The sequence below is a fragment of the Leguminivora glycinivorella genome, chromosome 16 (genome assembly GCF_023078275.1).
Source record: "Leguminivora glycinivorella isolate SPB_JAAS2020 chromosome 16, LegGlyc_1.1, whole genome shotgun sequence".
Taxonomy (NCBI): domain Eukaryota; kingdom Metazoa; phylum Arthropoda; class Insecta; order Lepidoptera; family Tortricidae; genus Leguminivora; species Leguminivora glycinivorella.
The window spans coordinates 19537606-19560797 of record NC_062986.1 but is presented as its reverse complement, the minus strand read 5'-3'; the positions used below and the strand labels follow the sequence as shown (position 1 = coordinate 19560797).

General features: G+C 38.2%; 1 protein-coding gene across 1 annotated transcript in view; it reads left to right on the top strand.

Moving 5' to 3' along the window:
* The first annotated feature begins 689 nt into the window (after positions 1–689).
* Positions 690–23192, top strand: part of LOC125234782 (nose resistant to fluoxetine protein 6-like) — a 79077-nt gene continuing 56574 nt past the window's right edge. Inside the window, exons 1-2 of the mRNA XM_048141179.1 lie at positions 690–821; positions 12261–12400. Coding sequence (XP_047997136.1) covers positions 761–821; positions 12261–12400 — 201 coding nt within the window. The 5' untranslated portion in view covers positions 690–760. The remainder of the gene's footprint in view (positions 822–12260; positions 12401–23192) is intronic.

Sequence of the window (23192 nt, the reverse complement as noted above, 5' to 3'; positions counted from 1 at the left end):
TTAAGCCAACCAAAATATAAAAAAAACGCCTCGTTACCTGATGTTTAATCACAACTCAAAAATTATGAACACTCAATACTTTCTCTTACTCCTTTAATTAATTCTCGCAAACCATTTTCAAAAATTCCTTTTTTTTATTATTATAAATGGGCTTACTCTTGACCACAGAGTAAGCCCATTCCTATCCTTTATTTCCTGCTACACTGGTTGTCTATTGTCTGGTAGAGATTTCTTATAACGATAAGACCGCCTTTATGATTATTGTAATTTTATTACCTTAAATCTGTTATTTTTGTGGTTCAATAAAGAATATTTATTTACTTACTCAAGGGCCTGAGCCTGAGACACATTACAAGTAAGAAACAACGTCAGTACAAAATGTACCCCGCTCGGCCCCTATATGAATAAATGAACTTACTTCTTATAAGTACTTAAAGCTATGAAAATGAGAAATTATGAATGAATTCATTAACAAATTCGCCATGCACTTTTGCAGCTGGTAGTACCCTACTTGCCAAATCGCAGTGTGAAGTTAAGGCCGCGCAATCATTGGAGCTTTGTTATACCTTTACAGATTAAGTAAGTGTAACATAAACGCAAGTGCAAAAACGCAGTGCGTGACTAAGGTCACTCAAGTAGAGCAGATCATAACGCGTATATATCGCGCGTCAAGCTCATTGCGTGCGCCACCCTTGTACGCGACACATACGACACGCACGGATGCTTTTTTAACTTTTTTTTTAATTTTACTTTTTTGAAAATGTGGATTGTGCTGGTGACTTTGATTGGACAGTGCGCGGGGGTGATTTATAATTTAAATGGTGAGTTTTGGTAGAATTTTATTACTTTTGCAATTTATTAGCATTGCGATACAGCGAGGAAATGTCGCCAGCATCCTTGGTACAATGCCTCAAGGGCCTATTCAATTCAAGATATGAGCTAGATGTTACGTTCATAATGAAAATGAAATATGTTCATGTAGGTAGGTACTTAAATAAATTATTTTATAATCTGGGAATTGTAAAAAAAAGTGAAAAATGGACCACGTAGTAAAGCCATAGTCCCTAACTTTTGAACGAACGAAAAATACTTATTTATATAAGTAAAAAAAAACTTAGCTAAAGGGATGTAAAATTTTATTAAAATTTTCCCATTTTTTACTTTCATATCTGAGAGGGCTCGGAACGAGTTTTGTGAATAGAATTTAGTTTTATAGTCATGTTAGTTTTAATAGAGTAGTATTATATTAATTAGTATTTTTAAGTTAGTTTTACAGCTAAAATAAGGAATTGTAAGAATTTCACCACCCTTTTCTTCCCGTGGGGGTCGCAAAAGTCAACTGTGGGATATGGGTTCAATGCTGCAAAAAGCTCTTAACTTTTGAAAGTAAGGCTAACTTCTGCAGTAGTTGCATTTTGCAATTAAACATTAAGGGGCATTTTAATTTGGTAAGTTTTTATTTAATTATGTCAACTGTCTTGTTTCACGTTCCAGAAAAAAATATTGGAATGTGACCCGTTTGGGTTCCAACCTCTGCTGTGTCATGTACCTAGAGCAAAAAAAAAATCGTTCCGGAAAAAATGCAAAAAGATCACCTAATTTTACGCATGGATCCGTGCATAAGCATACGATGGGTTAATATTTCCATAAGCCGTTTTTTATCTAAGTATCCCTTTTAAGTTTTAAGATACGGAACCCTAAAAATATCTAAATTGATAAAAATATAATGTAAAGCTAACTACATTACTTTACTACTTAGTTAAAGAAGAGCAATAATACCGGTCCCATAAACAACAGTCATTTGTCATGTTTTCAAATCGACAAGTGACAAAGTAAACGACGTGTTTGTCGTATATCTCGTTCGGAGATACGCCATTTTGTATCGAGAGCGTCCGGTAATTCCAAGTTGTGAGTAAGACATAATAACTAGAATAATTAAGTCTGATTCTTGCGTTTACGCAGAAAATATAGTTCTTTATATGCGGATTTCCGTATGTCAACAATGCACAAACCGATGAGTCGTCGGAAACTTTCGAAAATTGCGAAATTTCCACATTTTTTTCCATGTGTCAGGAAACGAAAATTTTCGTTTTACAAAATAAAAGGTTATGACCGTCAACATTAAATGGGTGAATCAACTTTTCTTGCCTGTTAGGGCCATGGTTACTATCCCCTGAGTCACGCTGGTTTTATGCAAAATTATGTTACTTAAACTATGCAAACATGCATTTTTCTGGTGTCAACAAGCCCTTTCCTAATTTGCCACCAAACATGTCCATGTTACATGCATGCTTGTATAATTTCAGTAGCATAGGTAATTTTGCATAAAACCAGCGTGACTCAGGGGACCGTAACTATGGTAATGACAGGCAGCAAGAAAAAAGTTGATTCACCTAAATGTACCGTCGGTTAGTAAGGAGGAGAGATATGAAATTATTCAGTTTTTTTACTTTAGAGTAGAACATGGGGCGCAAAGTATTTTTCCGAGACAACGTTTTTAAGATGAGTTGGCCCGACTTCGGACCACGAAGAGAAATATTTTTTCTAATAATAAAAACATGAGCATAGGTGGTCTAGCGGTAAGAGCGTGCGACTTTCGATCCGGAGGTCGCGGGTTCGAACCCCGGCTCGTACCAATGAGTTTTTCGGAACTTATGTGCGAAATGTCATTTGATATTTGCCAACTCTCGCTTTTCGGTGAAGGAAAACATCGTGAGGAAACCGGACTAATTCCAACAAGGCCTAGTTACCCTCCGGGTTGGAAGGTCAGATTGCAGTCGCTTTCGTAAAACTAGTGCCTACGCCAAATCTTGGGATTAGTTGTCAAAGCGGGCCCCAGGCTCCCATGAGCCGTGGCAAATGCCGGGATAACGCAAGGAGGATGATGAAAAACATGAGCATAAGGTTTGAAAACTTGTTTCAGATAAATCTCATATTAAGTTTCGTTCCTATTAGTCTCAGCCACTCCGATTCAAGTGTTCACCCTTCACCCCGGTTGACGGTTAGGTACCTATACATTCATTTTATTTTCTTATCTGTCTGTGGTTTTCCTAAGGGTCCCCCCACATCTAGCGTCTCGCGAGCGTCGCGTCGGGCCAACTGTATGGGCAAAACCTGACGCCGCGTCGACGTCGCGTCGACGCGGCGTCTTTTTCTTAATCTTGGAAACAAGATCTAAACCAGTTCTCACTCTAAGCCAAGAGGATCAAGACTAAAATGTAACTCACTGTGTTATTTAAATAAATGATTCAGTGTTATTATAGAGATTTACTGTCAAAGTAAAATATGTAGGTACCTAATCACAATGCATAGACTGCCATCTCTCGACACAAGCTCAAAACTTTTATACAGCTTTGACAATTTGGCCCGTATTCTTACCTTGATATGTGTTAAAATGTCAGATATTAATATTAGCGCCATCTAGCCGAGCGTCCCCCAAAGGTGTAACGCCATCTAGGCTACCGTACCTATTTCTATATGGTTCTGAGGTATGTTTTTTTCTTAGACTGTATTTTCTTAGGCTGTCTATACGAAGTTACATAATATGTCTTTGCTATAAGTTAGGTCAAACCTTAAGTTTCTTGAAATATTTGAACAGGATATGACAGAGCAAATAAGGATGTAGCCATAAAAACGGTATGGAACCTTTGAAATTGTGCAACATTTGGACCGAACGTGCGTCGGGTATTTAGCGCTGTTTAAACACTTTTAACTGAGAACATTGAGAGATACCGTGGGAAATAAATTCGCTCTTGCCCTTGTGAGTCTTGTGACCTCTTGCAGGGTTAGCACATAATTGCCGCGAGAGTATGTCGCCGCGAGATAGACTACCCGTCCTTATGTTATTAATACAGTTAAGTAAGTAGAAGAATACGCTATCTGTCTCGCGGCGACATACTCTCGGGGCAATCATGTGCTAGGCCTACTGGACTATGATGACTATTATGGACTGTAAGGACTTTTCATTCCAGAACAAACGCTTACGATACATCGTCATTGTAAGTAGCTTTTTCCCCTCACTAGCTCAGAAACACGTGTTTTGTCCTTTAATACCAGCGGGTAAAAACGCATTTTATCCACTAGTGGGTAAAGTAATTTGACCTTGAATAAAGTCAAATTAACTGCTTTAAAATTGATAAAAGTAGGTGAATCAAGTAATAAAGATGATTTACCACCTGTGGAACTACTGGAAGCAGTGATAAACGCATTTTTTGCGTTGTAGTTTCCTCGCTATAGTGAGGGGAAAAGTTTTGTGTTACACTCGGGTACAATAGTTATTTGTTATACAAGGGGGCAAAGTTGTATTTTAACGCCGAGTGTGGAATTGAAAAACGAGCAAGTGAAAGGATTCTATAGTTGAACCACGAGCGAAGCGAGTGGTTCGAGAATAGAATCCTGAACTTGCGAGTTTTTTAACACACGAGAAGTAAAATACATTTGCACCCGTGTGTAACACAAAACTTTTCCCCTCACTATAGCGAGGAAACTACAACGCAAAAAATGCGTTTATCACTGCTTCCAGTAGTCCCACAGGTAGTAAATCATCTTTATAACTAGATTCACCTACTTTTATCAATTTTAAAGCAGTTAATTTGACTTTATTCAAGGTCAAATTACTTTACCCACTAGTGGATAAAATGCGTTTTTACCCGCTGAGATTAAAGGGCAAAACACGTGTTTCCGAGCTAGTGAGGGGAAAATGTATTTTACTTCTCGTGTGTTAAAAAACTCGCAAGTTCAGGATTCTTCTTCAGGCATCTTCTGGGCGAGCTCACTCCATCGTAGGCCACGTCTTTGCCTTTGGCTAGTCTGTGGCTAAGATTAAGACATCGTGGCCTAGAGTGTGATATTATTTTTAATTATTAACTTACTGTGATAACCACAAAGCAAGGATCATGTTTATGATGATAATAAAATTGAATGAGCATGTAAAATTGTCACAGTCAGCCTTTTTATGTTGTTTATTGCCGTATCATACAATTGTTTAATTTTACAGCCTTGTATGTTGTAATTTGTTGTTATATGACATTTTTAATAAATCGGTTAAATCTCGACTGGGGGGCAAATGTAACTGATCCATTTTTACCATGTTTTACAATGTTTGCACTTTGCATTATTAAATAGAGTATCCACCGGTTATATGATGGTAGGCGTGTTCAGTGGATACATCAGGGGCGGCTCACTCTACGATTCTATCGCCGCGCTACAAGTACATGCTGGCGGCCGCGAATTCGCGGCCTAATCAGGGGTGGCGCGCATTCTCACGGAACGCATGTTCACACTTTAAATTCTATTGTTTACTTTGCGTCGCGAGTTTTTGTAAGGTTCATTATACGCTGTCCGCATGTGGAATGGCCAATAAAACTTAGTTAAATAAATATCACGAATAAAATAAATACCATAGGACTTTTTACACAGATCTACTATTAATTAATTCCCCCGGAAGGGTTCAATAAGGCTTGTGATGTTAGAACCTCAACAAAAATATTTAAATACTATATATATACCTAGAAAGTACCCAAGACCTGAATATAATAGTAAAACATTTTATCTGAATATTAATTCGTTTTAATCCATAGGCAACCCTATCGCCGGACGCCGCGCACGTGCGGCTCGTTTCTTTGTAAGAATTTTGTAGGCATTTAAAAAGGCGGCATGTCGTGAACATCAAAGCAGTGGGCCTTCTGTACTTGTACTATTATATATTCTGTGGATACATGTAGAACTCAACATCATAGTGTAATAATGGAAAAAATGGATCAGTTACAACTGTCCCATAGTCGAGATCTGCCCCGCTGTACCTGATTCATGATTCTTTGACCGGAGCAAGAGCGTAGGTAGGTCTACGGTTTAACTTCCTCTCTCCTCAATGTCGTATTTCTCATAAAACTAGGCACAATTTTGGAAATAATATACAGGGTGTTACAAAAATAGTTCAAAACGGTTTAAGGACGTATTCGGAGTCGTGATTTGATTGAAAAAAAAATAGGGAAAAATTTTTGACGCCAATAATTTTTAGCTTTTGTATGGAGGGATAACAGACTTTGACGACATCGACACCTTTCCCGACATCCTTTTTCCTAGTGTTCTGATGCATTCTGGCTTACTGGCCATATTTGTCTATGGTTTTGTTTATGGTTATTTGGAATTATACAGAACTCTGGGTTGATTCATTCTAAAATGGTCTCTCGAATAAACATATTTATGTCTATATAAAACGGTCTTCTCAATTAAACATATTGACCCCCAATAATTTTGAAAAAATACTGTATAGAGAAAGGCTACCCGTAGGTCGATTATATGTTCTGTCGCAGAAACTATCAAGGTTCTTGTTCTTATGTTCTTAAGTAACGGTGAATTGATATGGCCACATGCCGTCACTTCAATCAATTCAAAAGCTTTTTAAGTTATCACTATAAAATAGCTTTTTCGGATTTTTTCTTTATTTTATTTTTCCCGCTCACTTGTTTTATTTCAAGGTTGGCTCTTCCCTTCAAAATACATATAGGTAACATCTATTTCGGAGAAAATATTTTATGTTTCTGTTTTTTTAAGTAGATGCACAAGTGTAGAATAGAGAGAAAGATTTAAAACATGAACCGCACCGGCTTACGCATAAGAAAGATACTTCAATTAATTGATTTTGCCCATTATTAATTTGTCGGCATTAATAAAGATACCATTCAACGAGTTCAATACCTTCCAATTCTCAAGGAAGCAATAATCCAATGAAAATATCACCAGCCGTTGCATTAAATACCATTAAATTCACCAGGAAACGACAAACGTCCAAACTGACATATTTAAATTACAGAGAACGATAACATTTCACTTTAGTCCATTATCCAAGATGACAAAACCGAAAATATATTGCTATGATCTTTGACTTGCAACTCTTTGTTCTTGGACGCAAAGAAATTACATATGTTCTGACATTTTAATTGAAACCGTCGAATTCACTTAGCGATGCTGCGAATGATAATTTGTTTTCATGTGTACATAAATTGTTAATCGTCCGTAAAAGGTGGTCAATAATAAGCATTACAATTTCAACACTTTAACGGACGCGCGATGGCCGGATGCAATTTATGACACGAGTTTTTTGACACGCTGTATATGTGGCCGTGTCAAAAGTTATGAATGTTATGATGCTCAAACAATACGCCATGTGGAGATATTTTGTGGAGACATAAGTATTATAAATATAACTCTCAAATTGTCAATACTTTTTCGGACGCAAACGCAGAATACTTATGCCAGTTTTAATGACACAAATTATAACTATATTAATTAAAATTACGCACAGGTTGTAAGAAAAATATTGGGAATCTCTAATTTTATGGCAAATTCGGTATCATGTTCTGATTAGGAATAACCAGAATATTTTTAGATGAGATAAAATAATAAGTGGACATGGATAAGGTATTTTTCACCACACTGCTAAAGGCTTACTTTGCTATTCGAAAACAGATAGCAAAATTGCATTTTATCCACAAGTGCAAAGTAATTTCATACAAATTTTAACTTGATGTCTTGAGCTGGCTGGTATAATTTACGTGTAAATGATGATTTTGAATCATAAATATTGATTAGATTGATAGATTTGAGTTTTATAGTCAGTATAATGTTCGTGTTGGTGTGGTGAAAAAATGTGTGTTTTACTCGGCGGCAAAATTTGTTTATTACCTTAAAACCCTCTCAACGCTTAAGATTCCACTGGAATCTTTCGCTTGCTTTCAATATTGGCACGTGCGGTTAAACAACAACTTTGCCCCCTTGTAAAACAAATAACTACTTATTATTCTACTTTCCCTTGAATGAATATGCCTTTTAAAGGGATCATCACTAATTTTCTTACACCTAGCGCGCGTGACAAAAAGCCTATCACGTTAGTCTTGTATTTTTCGCACTATATGTAAGTGCGATAGGGACGCAATGAGTGTAGTTAGGTACGTACTAGGGATGTACCGACTATTGATTTGGCCGACTAGGCCGACTACCGACTAGTCGGCGCTTGGGTGGCCGATTAGTCGGCCGACTAGTCGGCTAGTCGGCCAGAACATAATTTTCGATAAATTCACATTTTGAATGTCATTTTTGGTCTTTCGTTCGCGCTTTTCATGATTTTTTACAGATGTTCAAAGGTTCATGACAATATTTATATATATTTTCCATTTTTAACAACCGTAAGAGTTTTGAATGATTCACGGTTATTTTCATTAGACTTATATTGACCGGGATATAGACCGTGATTACAACCGGCTTGGCTTAGTGGGTAGTGATCCTGTCTATGAAGTCGATAATCCTAGGTAGGAAATTTATTTCTGTGTTGATAACAGATATTTGTTGTTTTGACAAGAAAAAGGAATTACTAATAGCTACATAATACAACCATAATTTTCAGCTCGTAATTTAATTTTGTACTGTTTTTCTATCACTAATGAAGTGCCGACTAATCGGTCTTTTTTGCCGACTAGTCGCCGACTAATCGCCGACTACAAATGTGGCCGGATAATCGGCTTTCCCGACTAGTCGGCGACTAGTCGGTACATCCCTAGTACATACCTATTGCCAAAGAAGATCGAGTATTATAGAGAGTTACTGTCGAAGTAAAATGTGTAATCACAGTGCATAGACTGCCATCTCTTGACACAGGCTTAAAACTTTTGAACCTCTGTTTTGACAATTTGGCCCATATTACTAACACTTGATATGTGTTACAATGTCCAATATTAATATTAGCGCCATCTAGCTGAGCGTACCCCAAAGATGTAGTTAGGTACCTTTTTCTGTATGGTATCTACTGAGGTACCTACGTTTTTTTCTAAGACTTTATCTGTCTATACGGAGTTATATATGTCTTTGCTATTGCTCTGAAAGTAATGGATTACACTATTTTTGTTCTTTAGATGAGACAGTCATGTCTTGTTTGTCATATTACAAAATGTCATGTGGTAACATTACACTTTTCCATAAAAGGCAGAAAAATATGCGTTAGCATAATTTTTAAGCACTTGCACCCTATATGGTGCTTCTCGCTAATTACGGAATGAGTTTTTTGGCAGAACGTATTTTAATTGGCGTCGCCTTTGACACCCTCATTATTTCGCGGAACTGCGAAATATGCGTTTTCTTAATCTGTCGGCATTTTTGAACTTATGCTATACCTACTTGAGTTGTGGGTTATTGACCCTGCTTATGAACTAAATCCGGAAAATTGCGGGTCGCAACTGGATGATACTAGCTCAGGGCCGGGAGAAGTGGCGTACTAGAAGCACAGTATAATAAAGAGTAAGTACTATCGTACAGTATGGCCCCTCCCGCTCCCCGCTGAAAGTGCCGCTCACCCCTCTCGGTTACCTCACAGTTACTGCCTGTCAAAAACGCGAACAGTCGACCTGTCATATTTCACTCATACAAGCATGGTACGCGTTCACCTACACGAGCTTAGACTGTGTGCTAGGAACGCGCCTCTTTCATATATTTGATCGCCAGTGTCCGAGATGTGCTAGAAGAGAGGCCTATGCTCAGCAGTAGGCGATAAAGGGCTGATATGATGATGATGAACTCAATGGCTCCTGGGTACAGAAAACCTAGTGACCTAGTGGATAGTGACATTAGTGACACAGTGAGTGAAATTTCAGTTTTATTTTTACTAGCCTATTGTTATGTCCTACTGCTGGGCAAAGGACTCCCCTCGCTTCTCCACTCAACCTTCAGTAAAATTATGGGTCAATAATCGTGTAAACTCGTCACAAAAAATAAAGCAAGCAAAGTCCGGAACTTACTTAAATGCCGGCTCAAAACCTGATTTTTATTATTAAACGGAAACTAAATCTGAGTCAAAGGTAATTGATGTAATTGCAGTGCATTCTGTGCATTAATCGATTATTTATAGTTTACGCGTCCACTGGTCGACCTTTTGACTGATTGCACTACGCACTACCCGTTAGCACCCGGGTAGCCCGAAGGACTTGTCTTACCAAATGGGCCATTTTTTTTCAAAGTTGTCCACCCCACCGTTTTTAGTATTTTTTACGCGATTAATACTCAGAATCACGAGCTCTTTCGATCCTGATAGGAGAAAAAAAATGTCCCAAGATTTCCATACAATTTTTCGAACCTTCCATTCCGTTACCGCCATACAAAATGTATGAAGAAATGGTACGGAATGGGAAAAAAACCTTGGGACACTTTTTTTCTCCTATTAGAATTGAAAGAGCTCGCGTTTCTGAGTGGAAATCACATAAAAATTTCCAAATCCAAAAAAAAAGTGAGGTGGACAACTTTGAAAAAAAAAATGGCCAAATGCAGGGTTATTTTATCAATGTATCTGGGTGATGAATACTTATTGGATTGATAGATTGATTTATTTATTGGTAAAAACATATTTTACTTTCCAATGTCCGGTAATTAATGCAGGATAACCTTTTAAACCACCAAAGCGCTCCTTAGACTGTCGGAAATCGCCTCTTAGGTTAGTACTAGGCCCTCTTTATTTTTCGAGAAATTCGTACGTTTCGTATTTTTTTAAGGAAAAAAGTAGGTGTCTAAGGGTAATAAGTGCGAATATTTCGAATACCAGAGGACTTTTACTAAACATAATAGTTGAATTTTGGCCTAGTCTAAAGTACCATATTGATGGTTACAGGTTGATTACCGGACACCATGTATGTATATTGTATACAGAGTGGGGCCTGTAACAAAGGCGAAGAATTGAACTGTAGGCTATTCTCCTTATACTGATTAACATTTGTTCAGTGACTTTTAAAAATTATGAAGTCTTTAAATTTTTAATTTTTCACAGGCCCCACTCTGTATAATATAAGTCATACTTGGTCATACTGAACAACATTTTATAGAATTGAATAGAATAGAAGAACTTTATTCAAAAACGCTTAATTTAAACATAACTAATAACACTAACATAATAAATATTATTGTATTTTCAATGGGACCAACCTGAAAGCAAACCGAAAGCTTAAAAATTGTCATACAAACTTTAGCTTCAAACTGGCAGGCTTTAACCTTCAACCTTGCCACAATGATGACATTGACACTGACGGTACATGTCAGGTTTATTTGTAGTACAAATAAACCTGACATGTACGAGTTGGTTGACATTTTAATCAAAGTTGACATCTATAACACGTCGTGTACAAATTTTGTACACGACGTGTTATAGATGTCAACTTTGATTAAAATGTCAACCAACTCGTTATGAGTCAGGCTAGTCGACTAAACGTATTCCGACAAGCTGGTCCGAGGGAAATCCCGCGGATAGACATGATGGTTGCACTTTTATCGTCGCTACTGTTACTGCGAACTTACCTTGTTAGACAGTTATGGCCTCAATGAGAGACAGTAAAAAAATGACCATATTGGGTGGAAACTTGATCACTTCATAACCACAGTCGGTATGAAGATGCTGCGCACGCTTTCAGCATTTTATTGCGTATATTCATACTTCCATACTTAAAATTATAAATGGGAAAGTGTGTGTTTGTTTGTCCGTCTTTCACGGCAAAACGGAGCGACGAATTGACGTGATTTTTTAGGTGGAGACAGTTGAAGGGATGGAGAGTGATATAGGCTACTTTTTGTCTCTTTCTAACGCGAGCGAAGCCGCGGGCAAAAGCTAGACATGCTTCATATTTCAAAGTAAGGTAGGTATACTATGCTTAGGTTATACTGATGGATAGGTTTATGAATCAACATAATTAAAGTAAGGCTTCTTTGCAATGTGAATGACCCTTAAGCCTGCTGTACATAGTTTTAAGTTTTGACCGACCTCCGGACAGGAAAACGAAAAAATATAGGTACACCTTTGTTTTGTTAAAATCGGAGACAAACAACTTTTACATCTTCATACTTAGGTGAAGGTCTTTAAACGTAGAGTGAATAGGCTATTACTGAATCGGTGAGCTCCATCTTAGACTCTGTCTTCACTTCCCATCAGGTGTGACTAGGGTCAATCGCCGATCAGTCCATAATAAAAAAAAAAGGTACTTACTCCTCAATTACATATTTTTGACGATCGGTCTGGCTTAGCGCGTACGTAGTGACCCTGTCTGCTAAACCGCGGTCTTGGGTTCGAATCCCGGTAAGAGCATTTATTTGTGTGATGAGCAGAGATATTTGTTCCTGATATCGTTGTCTGAGTACCCAAAACTCAACCCTTCTTGAGCTTACCGTGGGACTCCGTCAATCTGTGTAAGAATGTCCTAGCTATACCTAATATTTTTTTCCTTTGTTTCCAGAAACCGATTACAACCGAATGCCAGCGTTATACGCCTTGGACCCATATGACGCGTGCCTTTTGGAGCCCGGCGGGATTTATTGCTTGGTGGACGCGGATCTCCATTCTGGAGGGAGATCAGATCTCATGAGGATGATACGGGTTAGTACTTAGTCCCGTCAACTTGCTGTGCAAGTGTGTCTGTGTCTGTTTGTTAGTCCGTCTTTTACGGCAAAACCGAGCGATTTTTCAAGTGGAGATAGTTGAAGGGGTGGAGAGTGACATAGGCTTTTTGTCTCTTTCTAACTCCCCACTTCCCTAAAATGGGGGATGGAAGTTCGTATGGAGCATTCTACAATTTTCGAATTTCTCGCGAGCGAAGCCGCAGGCAAAAGCTAGTCCATAAAATGGGAAAGTGTGTGTGTTTGTTTGTTAGTCCGTCTTTCACGGCAAAACGGAGCGACGAATTGACGTGATTTTTCAAGTGGAGATAGTTCCGGCCGTCTATCACTGCTAAATACTAGCTCTTAGATAGAAATGACCTTAGACAGGTATCCAAGGAGCCTTAGATGCCTATCTAAGGTCACCTGCGGCCCGTGGCATATAACTGCCACAGAACAGAGGCAGGTGGAAATGGAAATACCCTGCTTCCTAGAATTATGGTGTAATTACTGCCTAGGCAATCACGTCTAGCCCGTCAAGGCAGTAACGGTATTTAACGTTTCTTTTGAGGAGGCCTAGCCAAGATGACAATCGATATTAATAACATGAGTTTAAGGAATTGAAAACAAAGAACTTCAAGAAAAATATTTGACTTTTGTCGCAAGATTTAGTTTTATTTTGTTTACTTGACTGTGATGTGGGCTGTGGGTGATGGTTGTCCATCAACCAAATTGCCATTGCAACATCACAATTTCGGTTTTTTTACCCTTTTTTGCTAAATACGGCACTGTAACTTGAGCTGTTTCGTCTGATCTTTCTACCCCTTTTGGAAGACTGGGCAAACATACTTAGAAGATTTTTTACAGGTAGGTAAGGTACATATACTTTTTCTGTTTATTATTTATAAAATCACCATTGGTTTAAAAATAGTATCAATCAAAAATAAAAATTAAGAAGTAAAATAAATAAAGAGAATATGTAATCATATTGTTCAAGATGTTCTATCAAAACTTACAATTATTTAGGGTTCTATTATTAAAATAACTGTGTTGAGACTTTATATGTAAAGTAGAATTTGGATGTTTATTTTGCCACTTCTAAATTAGTATTATCACAACATTTGCATATATCACGGAACTCTAAATATAATATAATTGTTTCCTTCCTGACAAATGTAACATTTTCCTTAATAAGAGGTAATCAAGAGCCTTGAGAATGCGCGTAATTTAGCAATGATGTAGGTAAATGAAATTAGCACTGGTTTGTCCGAGTGGCCAGTAGTCATAAAGTGCAACAAACCGTGCATAGTGAAGAGTTCCGTACTTCCGTACCTGCAAATGATACAATTTTTTATATGACAAAAACTACCTTTTACTACAGTATAATAAAGAGTACTATTGTACAGTATGGCCACTCCCGCTCCCCGCTGAAAGTGCCGCCCTCTCGGTTACCTCACAGTTACCACCTGTCAAAAACGCGAACAGTCGACCTTTTTGAGTAAGCCCCCGACCGCGACATAGTGCACCGATTTTCATGAAACATGGCTAAGAACACTCCCGACTAACTCAGCTTTCAAACAAAAAAAAACTAAATCTAAATCGGTTCATCCGTTTGAGAGCTATGATGCCACAGACAGACACACACAGACAGACAGACAGACAGACACGTCAAACTTATATCACCCCGTCGTTTTTGCGTCGGGGGTTAAAAATGTAGCATAGCGCATCTATGCATGCGTAGGTACTAGTATATTGCCCCAGTGTTGTCACATCTACCTATTTATAGGTAGATCTACCTATTTTGCCTCCCGTCTACCTGTCTACCTATTTCGGTCCTAAATCTACCTATTTTCTAAAATATTACTATTGTAGAAAATTCTCCATGCGTGTTACGAAATTAAGTTTTACCTGTCTTATAATTACAGCATTTTACTTAAATCGGAACGTGTTTAGTAAATAATCTGTGGCTGTCAGCTTGAAAGTCTTGATGTTTGACAGTTTTGACACTGACAGCCTGGTAGTGACAGTGACAGTGTCATTTGACAATGACATGACACTGACACTTCTGACACCCTAACAGTGGCAGCTCTCGGAGACGCTAGCTTGTGTTTAAAATATTTTAACAAAAACATGTATAAACACCATAAAGAACTCACCAAGTAAACCAATAAATATATTTTTAATAGTTTAGAAGCATTTTTAATCATTAAAACTGGACTTACCTTAGATGGTATTAAAACAGGTAGATCTACCTATTTTTCGTTTCTAATTCTACCAGCTTCTACCTATTTTTTCACCCTGGTCTACCATTTTGTTCAAATTGTATGTGACAACACTGTATTGCCCTTACCTATAAATGTATGTTAGGTATTTTCCATCCATCCATGTAGGTATTTTATAATAGTGGCGTCCATATGAAGACATAATAATTTTATAAAAATCTGGACAGAATGGGGAAGGGTCTGACTATGTAAGCCTCCGTATTATAGGCTAGTTTCCTACTAGTCAAATCAGCTTTTTTTTATGAACTGTCAAAACGATTTACTAATATGGAATCACTATGAAATACTGAGGAGTGACGTCACAATTAATTTACTTTATATCTTTCTCTTTGACTTATTAAATATAAATTATGTTTAAAAATATTAACTACTCTGCATATTTTTCTACTAATTATGTGGTGCTTTATTTCGTTTATTTTAAGTATAGGAAACTAGCCTAAACCCACACACATGCTCCGTGGAAGATCTACGGGACGCGACAGACAGGGCAATAAGCGTCGCGACCTTCTGGTCCCGCTTAATATAATAAATTAATAGTTTAAAAAACACTATAAAACACGCTTTTATAAATGCACGTAAAAGCCAAAAATAAATTATGGATCGTTCAAGTTGTCTCTATTTGTGAGCTGAAGTTTAAAAACTATGTGCTTTTAATTATAATATTTGATTGTAAAAGCGTGGGGCGCTGGAACAGGAAAGACTTTTTGTATAACTTGCTGATAAATCAAATTATGCTATGTTACGGGAAGGAGGTTACACAGATTGACGCGCTAACTGGAGTTGCAGCATGACTAGTAGGTTCTACATTAAACAGTCAAATCAATTAAAAGTCAGTGTTCAAAGTAGGTACCAGTTTGTCGAACTCAGACAAAATATGCGCTAGTAGCGCGGAGAGTCGACAGTCACCGACACTTAGAACGCCGCTTTTTTCCGGTAATCAAAGTACAGAGTTCTTGTTCGTGGACGAGATATCTTTGGTTCTCTTTGGTAACCCTTAGGCGGCATATGTAAACGTTATGTTCTTATGCAACTTCATTCGCCAGGAAGTTCGGATTAGTATTTGTTTACAAGAAAGTCTTTCCTGTTCCAGCGCCCCACGCTTTTACAATCAAATATTATAATTAAAAGCACATAGTTTTTATTAAACTTCAGCTCACAAATAGAGACAACTTGAACGATCCATAATTTATTTTTGGCTTTTACGTGCATTTATAAAAGCGTGTTTTATAGTGTTTTTTAAACTATTAATTTATTTTATACTTTTTAGTCATTAATAATGAAATACTTTTAACATTTATACATAAATTTATTTCAAGTAGGCGGATTTTACATGCCATTTGTGGCTTAACGTGTACTTATTGCTAATTGCTACTTAATAATAACTAGCGGCTACCTTCTTAATACGGTATTTTCATAAAAATGTTTATACCTAGTAAGTTATCCGTGAAAGATAGACAATATAGACATGTGCCATCGCGGACTTTTTGAAAACATTAGAGAGACATACTTTCGCCATACATTGTTTTGAAGCTCTCAGCTAGTGGGATTTTGTTTGACTCGATTAGAAAATATTGTCACATTTCAACTAATTCAAACAAAATTTAAGTATTTCTTTTTTGCCGAGCCCCCCTTTATTTGCTATTTTAAATACAACGTTGATTTTTCTTTTATGCGGGGGGCTTCGCCCCCCGAGCCCCCCTTTGTTTGCTCTTAAAGGTCACAAGAAAACGCTAACCCAACTTATTTTAAATACTACGTTAATCTTTCTTTTATGAGGGGGCTTCGCCCCCGAGCCCCCCTTTTCGTTACTCTTAAGGGTAACAAGAAAACCCTAACCCAACTTATTTTAAATACAACGTTTATCTTTCTTTTATGCGGGGGCTTCGCCCCGAGCCCCCTTTGTTTGCTCTTAAAGGTCACAAGAAAACGCTAACCCAACTTATCTTAAATACTACGTTGATCTTTCTTTCATGCGGGGGCTTCGCCCCCGAGCCCCCTTTGTTTGCTCTTAAACGTCACAAGAAAACGCTAACCCAACTTATTCTAAATACTACGTTGATCTTTCTTTCATGCGGGGGCTTCGCCCCCGAGCCCCCTTTTCTTTACTCTTAAGGATCACAAGAAAACCTTAACCCAACTTATTTTAAATACAACGTTGATCTTTCTTTTATGCGGGGGGCTTCGCCCCCCGAGCTCCCCTTTGTTTGCTCTGAAAGGTCACAAGAAAACGCTAACCCAACTTATTTTAAATACTACGTTAATCTTACTTTTGTGCGGGGGCTTCGCCCCCCGAGCCCCCCTTTTCGTTACTCTTAAGGGTAACAAGAAAACCCTAACCCAACTTATTTTAAATACAACGTTTATCTTTCTTTTATGCGGGGGCTTCGCCCCCGAGCCCCCTTTGTTTGCTCTTAAAGGTCACAAGAAAACGCTAACCCAACTTATTTTAAATACTACGTTGATCTTTCTTTCATGCGGGGGGCTTCGCCCCCCGAGCCCCCCTTTGTTTGCTCTTAAAGGTCACAAGAAAACGCTAACCCAACTTATCTTAAATACTACGTTGATCTTTCTTTCATGCGGGGGCTTCGCCCCCGAGCCCCTTCTTTGTTTGCTCTTAAAGGTCACAAGAAAACGCTAACCTAACTTATCTTAAATACTACGTTGATCTTTCTTTCATGCGGGGGCTTCGCCCCCGAGCCCCCTTTGTTTGCTCTTAAAGGTTACAAGAAAACGCTAACCCAACTTATTTTAAATACTACGTTAATCTTTCTTTTATGCGGGGGCTCCGCCCCCGAGCCCCCTTTTCGTTACTCTTGAGGGTAACAAGGAAACCCTAACCCAACTTATTTTAAATACAACGTTTATCTTTCTTTTATGCGGGGGGCTTCGCCCCCGAGCCTCCCTTTGTTTGCTCTGAAAGGTCACAAGAAAACGCTAACCCAACTTATTTAAATACTACGTTAATCTTTCTTTTATGCGGGGGGCTTCGCCCCCCGAGCCCCCCTTTTCGTTACTCTTAAGGGTAACAAGAAAACCCTAACCCAACTTATTTTAAATACTACGTTAATCTTTCTTTTATGCGGGGGGCTTCGGCCCCCGAGCCTCCCTTTGTTTGCTCTTAAAGGTCACAAGAAAACGCTAACCCAACTTATTTTAAATACTACGTTGGTCTTTCTTTCATGCTTCCCCCCTCGAGCCCCCCCCCCTTTTTTTCTGTTCTTATCTTCCGGCGCCATCATCAGGCCTTGAAACCTAATCGTAGTCATAGTTCATTACAAGACTTTTCTAAGAAGCCCAAAAATAGATATGATACGATGTTCCATCATGTAGTTCCAGTTCATATCTTCCGGCTCCATCATCAGACCTTGAAACCTAATCGTAGTCAAAGTTCATTACAAGACTTTTCTAAGAAGCCCAAAAACAGATATGATACGATGTTCCATCATGTAGTTCCAGTTCATATCTTCCGGCTCCATCATCAGACCTTGAAAACTAATCGTAGTCAAAGTTCATTACAAGACTTTTCTAAGAAGCCCAAAAACAGCTATGATACGATGTTCCATCATGTAGTTCCAGCTCATATCTTCCGGCTCCATCATCAGACCTTGAAACCTAATTGTAGTCAAAGTTCATTACAAGACTTTCCTAAGAAGCCCTAAAAACAGTTATGATACGATGTTCCATCATGTAGTTCCAGTTCATATCTTCCGGCTCCATCATCAGACCTTGAAACCTAATCGTAGTCAAAGTTCAATACAAGACTTTTCTAAGAAACCCAAAAACAGCTATGATACGATGTTCCATCATGTAGTTCCAGTTCATATCTTTCGGCTTCATCATCAGACCTTGAAACCTAATTGTAGTCAAAGTTCATTACAAGACTTTTCTAAGAAACCCAAAAACGGCTATGATACGATGTTCCATCATGTAGTTCCAGTTCATATCTTCCGACTCCATCATCAGATCAGCTCAACAGTACCATATTATTGTATTGTCATCGGAACTACATATAGCTGCCAATTTTCATTAGGCTACGACTCCTGGAAGATGGTTAAATTAGCTTCCTTAGATTCCATTACATACATAGTTACATACACGACGACCTAATAAAAGCGTGTTAAAAAGAAAAGAAACCATCGACACGAGAAGAAGAAGCCTAATTATTGTCAATTAGCTTTTGCTCGCCACTTGGTCCTTATTTTAGGAATGAGCACGCATAAATAAATATTATTTCCAAGTAGCTAACTATTATGCGAAGTTTAACCATATATCACCAAAATAAACGGCATAGAAAAAATAAAAAAATCATCAAGGCCAGAGAATCCAAAGATGGAATCGACCCCATCCTGTTTACCGGACAGATGCCTAGTCCGCTCGACCATCTACGTCAGATTCTATATATCAATACTAGCTTTTGCCCGTGGCTTCGCTCCCCTTGAATTTGAATATTGCAGAATGCTCCATAAAAATTTACACCCCCCGTTTTAGGGAAGTGGGGGTTTATAAAGATACAAAAAGTAGTCTATGTCATTCTCCACTCCTTCAACTATCTCCACTTACAAAATCACAACAATTCGTCGCTCTGTTCTGCCGTGAAAGACGGACAAACAAACAGACACACACACTTTCCCATTTATTAGGGTTCCGTAGTCAACTAGGAACCCTTATAGTTTCGCCATGTCTGTCTGTCCGTCCGTCCGTCCGCGGATAATCTCAGTAACCGTTAGCACTAGAAAGCTGAAATTTGGTACCAATATAATTATATTAATGGATAGGTATTTAAAAATGAATAATATTAATGTTTTCGGAAATAATCGCTCCTGAAGGAAAAAAAAGTGCGCCCAACCGCCCCCCCCCCCCTCTAACTTTTGAACCATGTTTAAAAAATTAGAAAAAAATGACAAAAGTAGAACTTTATAAAGTCTTTCTAGGAAAATTGTTAATATTATTATTGTTGTTATGTGTATTGTTGTTGGTTGTTGTAGTTTCTAATAGGGTGGCAACGCGCTTGTGACACTGTTTGAGTTGCAGGCGTCCATAGGTTACGGTGACCGCTTTACATCAGGCGGGCCGTATGCTTGTTTGCCACCGACGTAGTATAAAATTGTTTTGAACTTGATAGGTCCAGTAGTTTTTGAGAAAAATACGGAAAACTACGGAACCCTACACTGAGCGTGGCCCGACACGCTCTTGGCCGGTTTTAATATTAGTAAGTATGGATAAATAAAGGACGGGTTTGATTCCAACTTTGGAAAATAAAACGTGTTCATTAACTATATATGTATCTCTTTGTCCATGCTTTTAGCAGAGATGTAAGCTCTTAAAGGTGATTCCAGTCTAAAAGAGCGTACACCCATATTAATGCCGGCAACGCACCTCCAACACTTTTAGTGTTTCGGGTGTCCATGGACGGTAGTGATCGCTTACTATCAGGCGACCCGTCTGCTCGTTTGCCTCCTATCCCATCAAAAATATTCAAAAGTCGTGTCAAAACCAGTTTCAAACATTAACCAATTATTGATTTAGCTTTCCCCTTAGCCTTTCATTATCTTTTTTTGTAGTACTTAACATAAGTACAGACTTGTATGTTTATCATAAATGAGTAAATAATGAATCTGATTTTACACGTTCTAGTCAAATATATAGCATTAGCTAGAAAATCGCTCACTTACCTATAGTTACCTATTTGTTTTGTTCCCTGTTGCACTTACATCGATATTTATTGGAACAAACAAATTGTAGCTAAAGCACAGTATAATAAAGAGTAATATCGTACAGTATGGCTAGTCCCGCTCCCCGCTGAAAGTGCTGCCCACCCCCTCTCGGTTACCTCACAGTTACCGCCCGTCAAAACGCGAACAGTCGACCTGTCATATTTCACTCATACAAGCATAGTACGCGTTCACCCACACGAGCTTAGACTGTGTGCTAGGAACGCGCCTCTTTCGTATATTTGATCGCCAGTGTCCGAGGTGTGACTAAAGTAACGTGACAGACTCCTGAATGACTTTTTTTTTGTGGACATTGACCAAAATTTGCTTCTTTATCACCTCAGGAATATGTGGTTAAATCGTTCGGGGTACTGCAGCCCACGGTGTATATCATAATCGTATATTATGTATATGTCGTTGTTGTATGTAATTGACATAAATATGTTTTAATTACTATAATTACTTAGAATCGTTCTGGAAACCCTCAAGTGGTGATGAATTCCAAATAATGACGCTGACATGCGAAAACCAACTTGCGTGCATGTAACTTGCAATTTTAATGATATTTTATGTTTTTAACCCCCGACGCAAAAACGACGGGGTGTTATAAGTTTGACGAGTCTGTCTGTCTGTGTGTGTGTGACTGTCTGTGGCATTGTAGCTCCCGAACGGATGAACCAATTTAGATTTAGTTTTTTGTGTTTGAAAGCTGAGTTAGTCAGGAGTGTTCTTAGCCATGTTTCATGAAAATCGGTCCACTATGTCGGTTTTTTATTTATTTTGATTTTGTGTTTAGGTTATGCAGAGAGGATCTGACTTTATAACATTTTAAAATACGTTACTCGACATGGCCAAAGTCATAAAAAGCTTTGGAAAAGTTCATTAACATGTGTATTTACAAATTTACAGTCAATCGACAAAGTTCAATATTACTTATATTTGAGAAATGATATCCTCTCGATCAGCGCCGACCCGTGCCGCCGATCAGGGTAGAGCGAGTTTGAGTTTCGGCGCCCTTGACAAGAAGTTTTACTACGCAAGAAAAAGGGCGCGAGCGTAGCGAGCACGAAATTTTTTTCATAGTAAGTAGGTAATGCCGTAATATTTATAATACAGAATTTATGGATTTCATCATACGAAAGGGACAAAGGTTTGAACTTTCTCAGTCACACCCTAGTATAGTTACGTGGGGCTGAACGTGGATATCACGTACCTACATAAAATAACAAACAAAATGGAGTACTAGGTATAGTGGCCAAGTCAGGAAAGCAGACTCGGAATGAAAACGCGAGCGCGGAATTTTTCCTAAGTAACTAAAAGAGAACTGATATAAATAGTGAGCGCGAATTTTTGTCTTTGGCATATTTTGGGGTATTTTGACTTCACAGGGCGCCTATGTTTCCGACTAATACTATTATTTTTATGATACTAAGAGTTAATTAAGAGATTAACTGCGGACTCGATCTTCACTGTCGGGATGCCCATTTCGGTATTTTGCCACTAAGTGCCCTTCGGGATCTTCGTGCGTTGAAGTTCGCTTATCTTCTCCTGTGACACACAAAGTTGCGCCTCTCTGAGATGTTTTGCGCCTTTGGCTTTATGAGGAACTCCGCTTTGGACTAACGGATAGACTCATATTTTTGCATTTGGATAGCGACGTAACTTTGTCGTTCGGCCGCACAACGTTCAATGTGGTTCGTCAAGGGAGAATCCTCCATTTACGGCAACCTGAGTGTTGGTATATGTTGGGAATGTGGTGCAACTTTCCATTTAATCTGAATTACAATTCTAGATTTTCAATAGCTGGATTCATTCCAGACTCTTCTCGCCATTTTGTGATATGTGCGCGCCCACGCAACGTATAATTTTTGTATGGATTTTTCCACATTCTCGATTTTGGCGCCCCCTTACCGTGTGGCGCCTAGAGCGGCCGCTCCACTCGCTCTACCCTTAATCCGGCCCTGCTCTCGATAGCCTCTAAGGCACTGGTCCCACCGCGAGCTAGTAAGCTATGAGCTATCGGCTATAGTTAAAAACGAACAAAAGATAATCACTCCCGTGTAAATAAAAGAGACACGGCGATGTTTATAGTTACTTGCCCAGCGGTGAGCAGGGACCAGTGCCTATGGCTCTTTGAGGAACGAAATAGCTTTAAAGATCAGGCTGCAAAGTTGGCTTAGACACTTTATTAATTGTAAATGTTATGTTACTTAACAATATTTATTTTTATAGTCATGATCTTTAATTGCCTGGCTTTTATTGTTTTAGTTTACGAGTGTAACTTAATAACCTTCATTTTCTTCATAATCTGTTTGTTTATTATTATTACCTAGTATTATGTATCTCCTAGCCAAGCATTTATTATATACACTATATTTAATTTAAGGGATGGTATCATATACACTCGACAATCGTGGTTTGAATTTAAATACATATCAAAAATTTGATATGCCAGCGATGCTAGCCGGCATATCCAATTCATATACGGTTTAACGTGTGAAGTCCAGAACTCTAATTTTCAAAAGCTTTTACTTAACTTGTCCTGTTAGTATGTATTTGTATGTATGGGTCATAACGTAGAAGCATTTTTTTCTATTTCTGAATTTGAACTGCAATATGACCAACTATGTTGCCAGTATATTACTTATTATATTACGAGAATCTGATCAAGGCACTTCCCTTAATAGATTAGCAGTTGTCATGTATACATATGTAGAAGTTACAAGTAATTTGATGCCCATGATTCATAGTCAACATACCGATTGAATGAAGAATCAATTAATGTTCTACGTTGTACTTA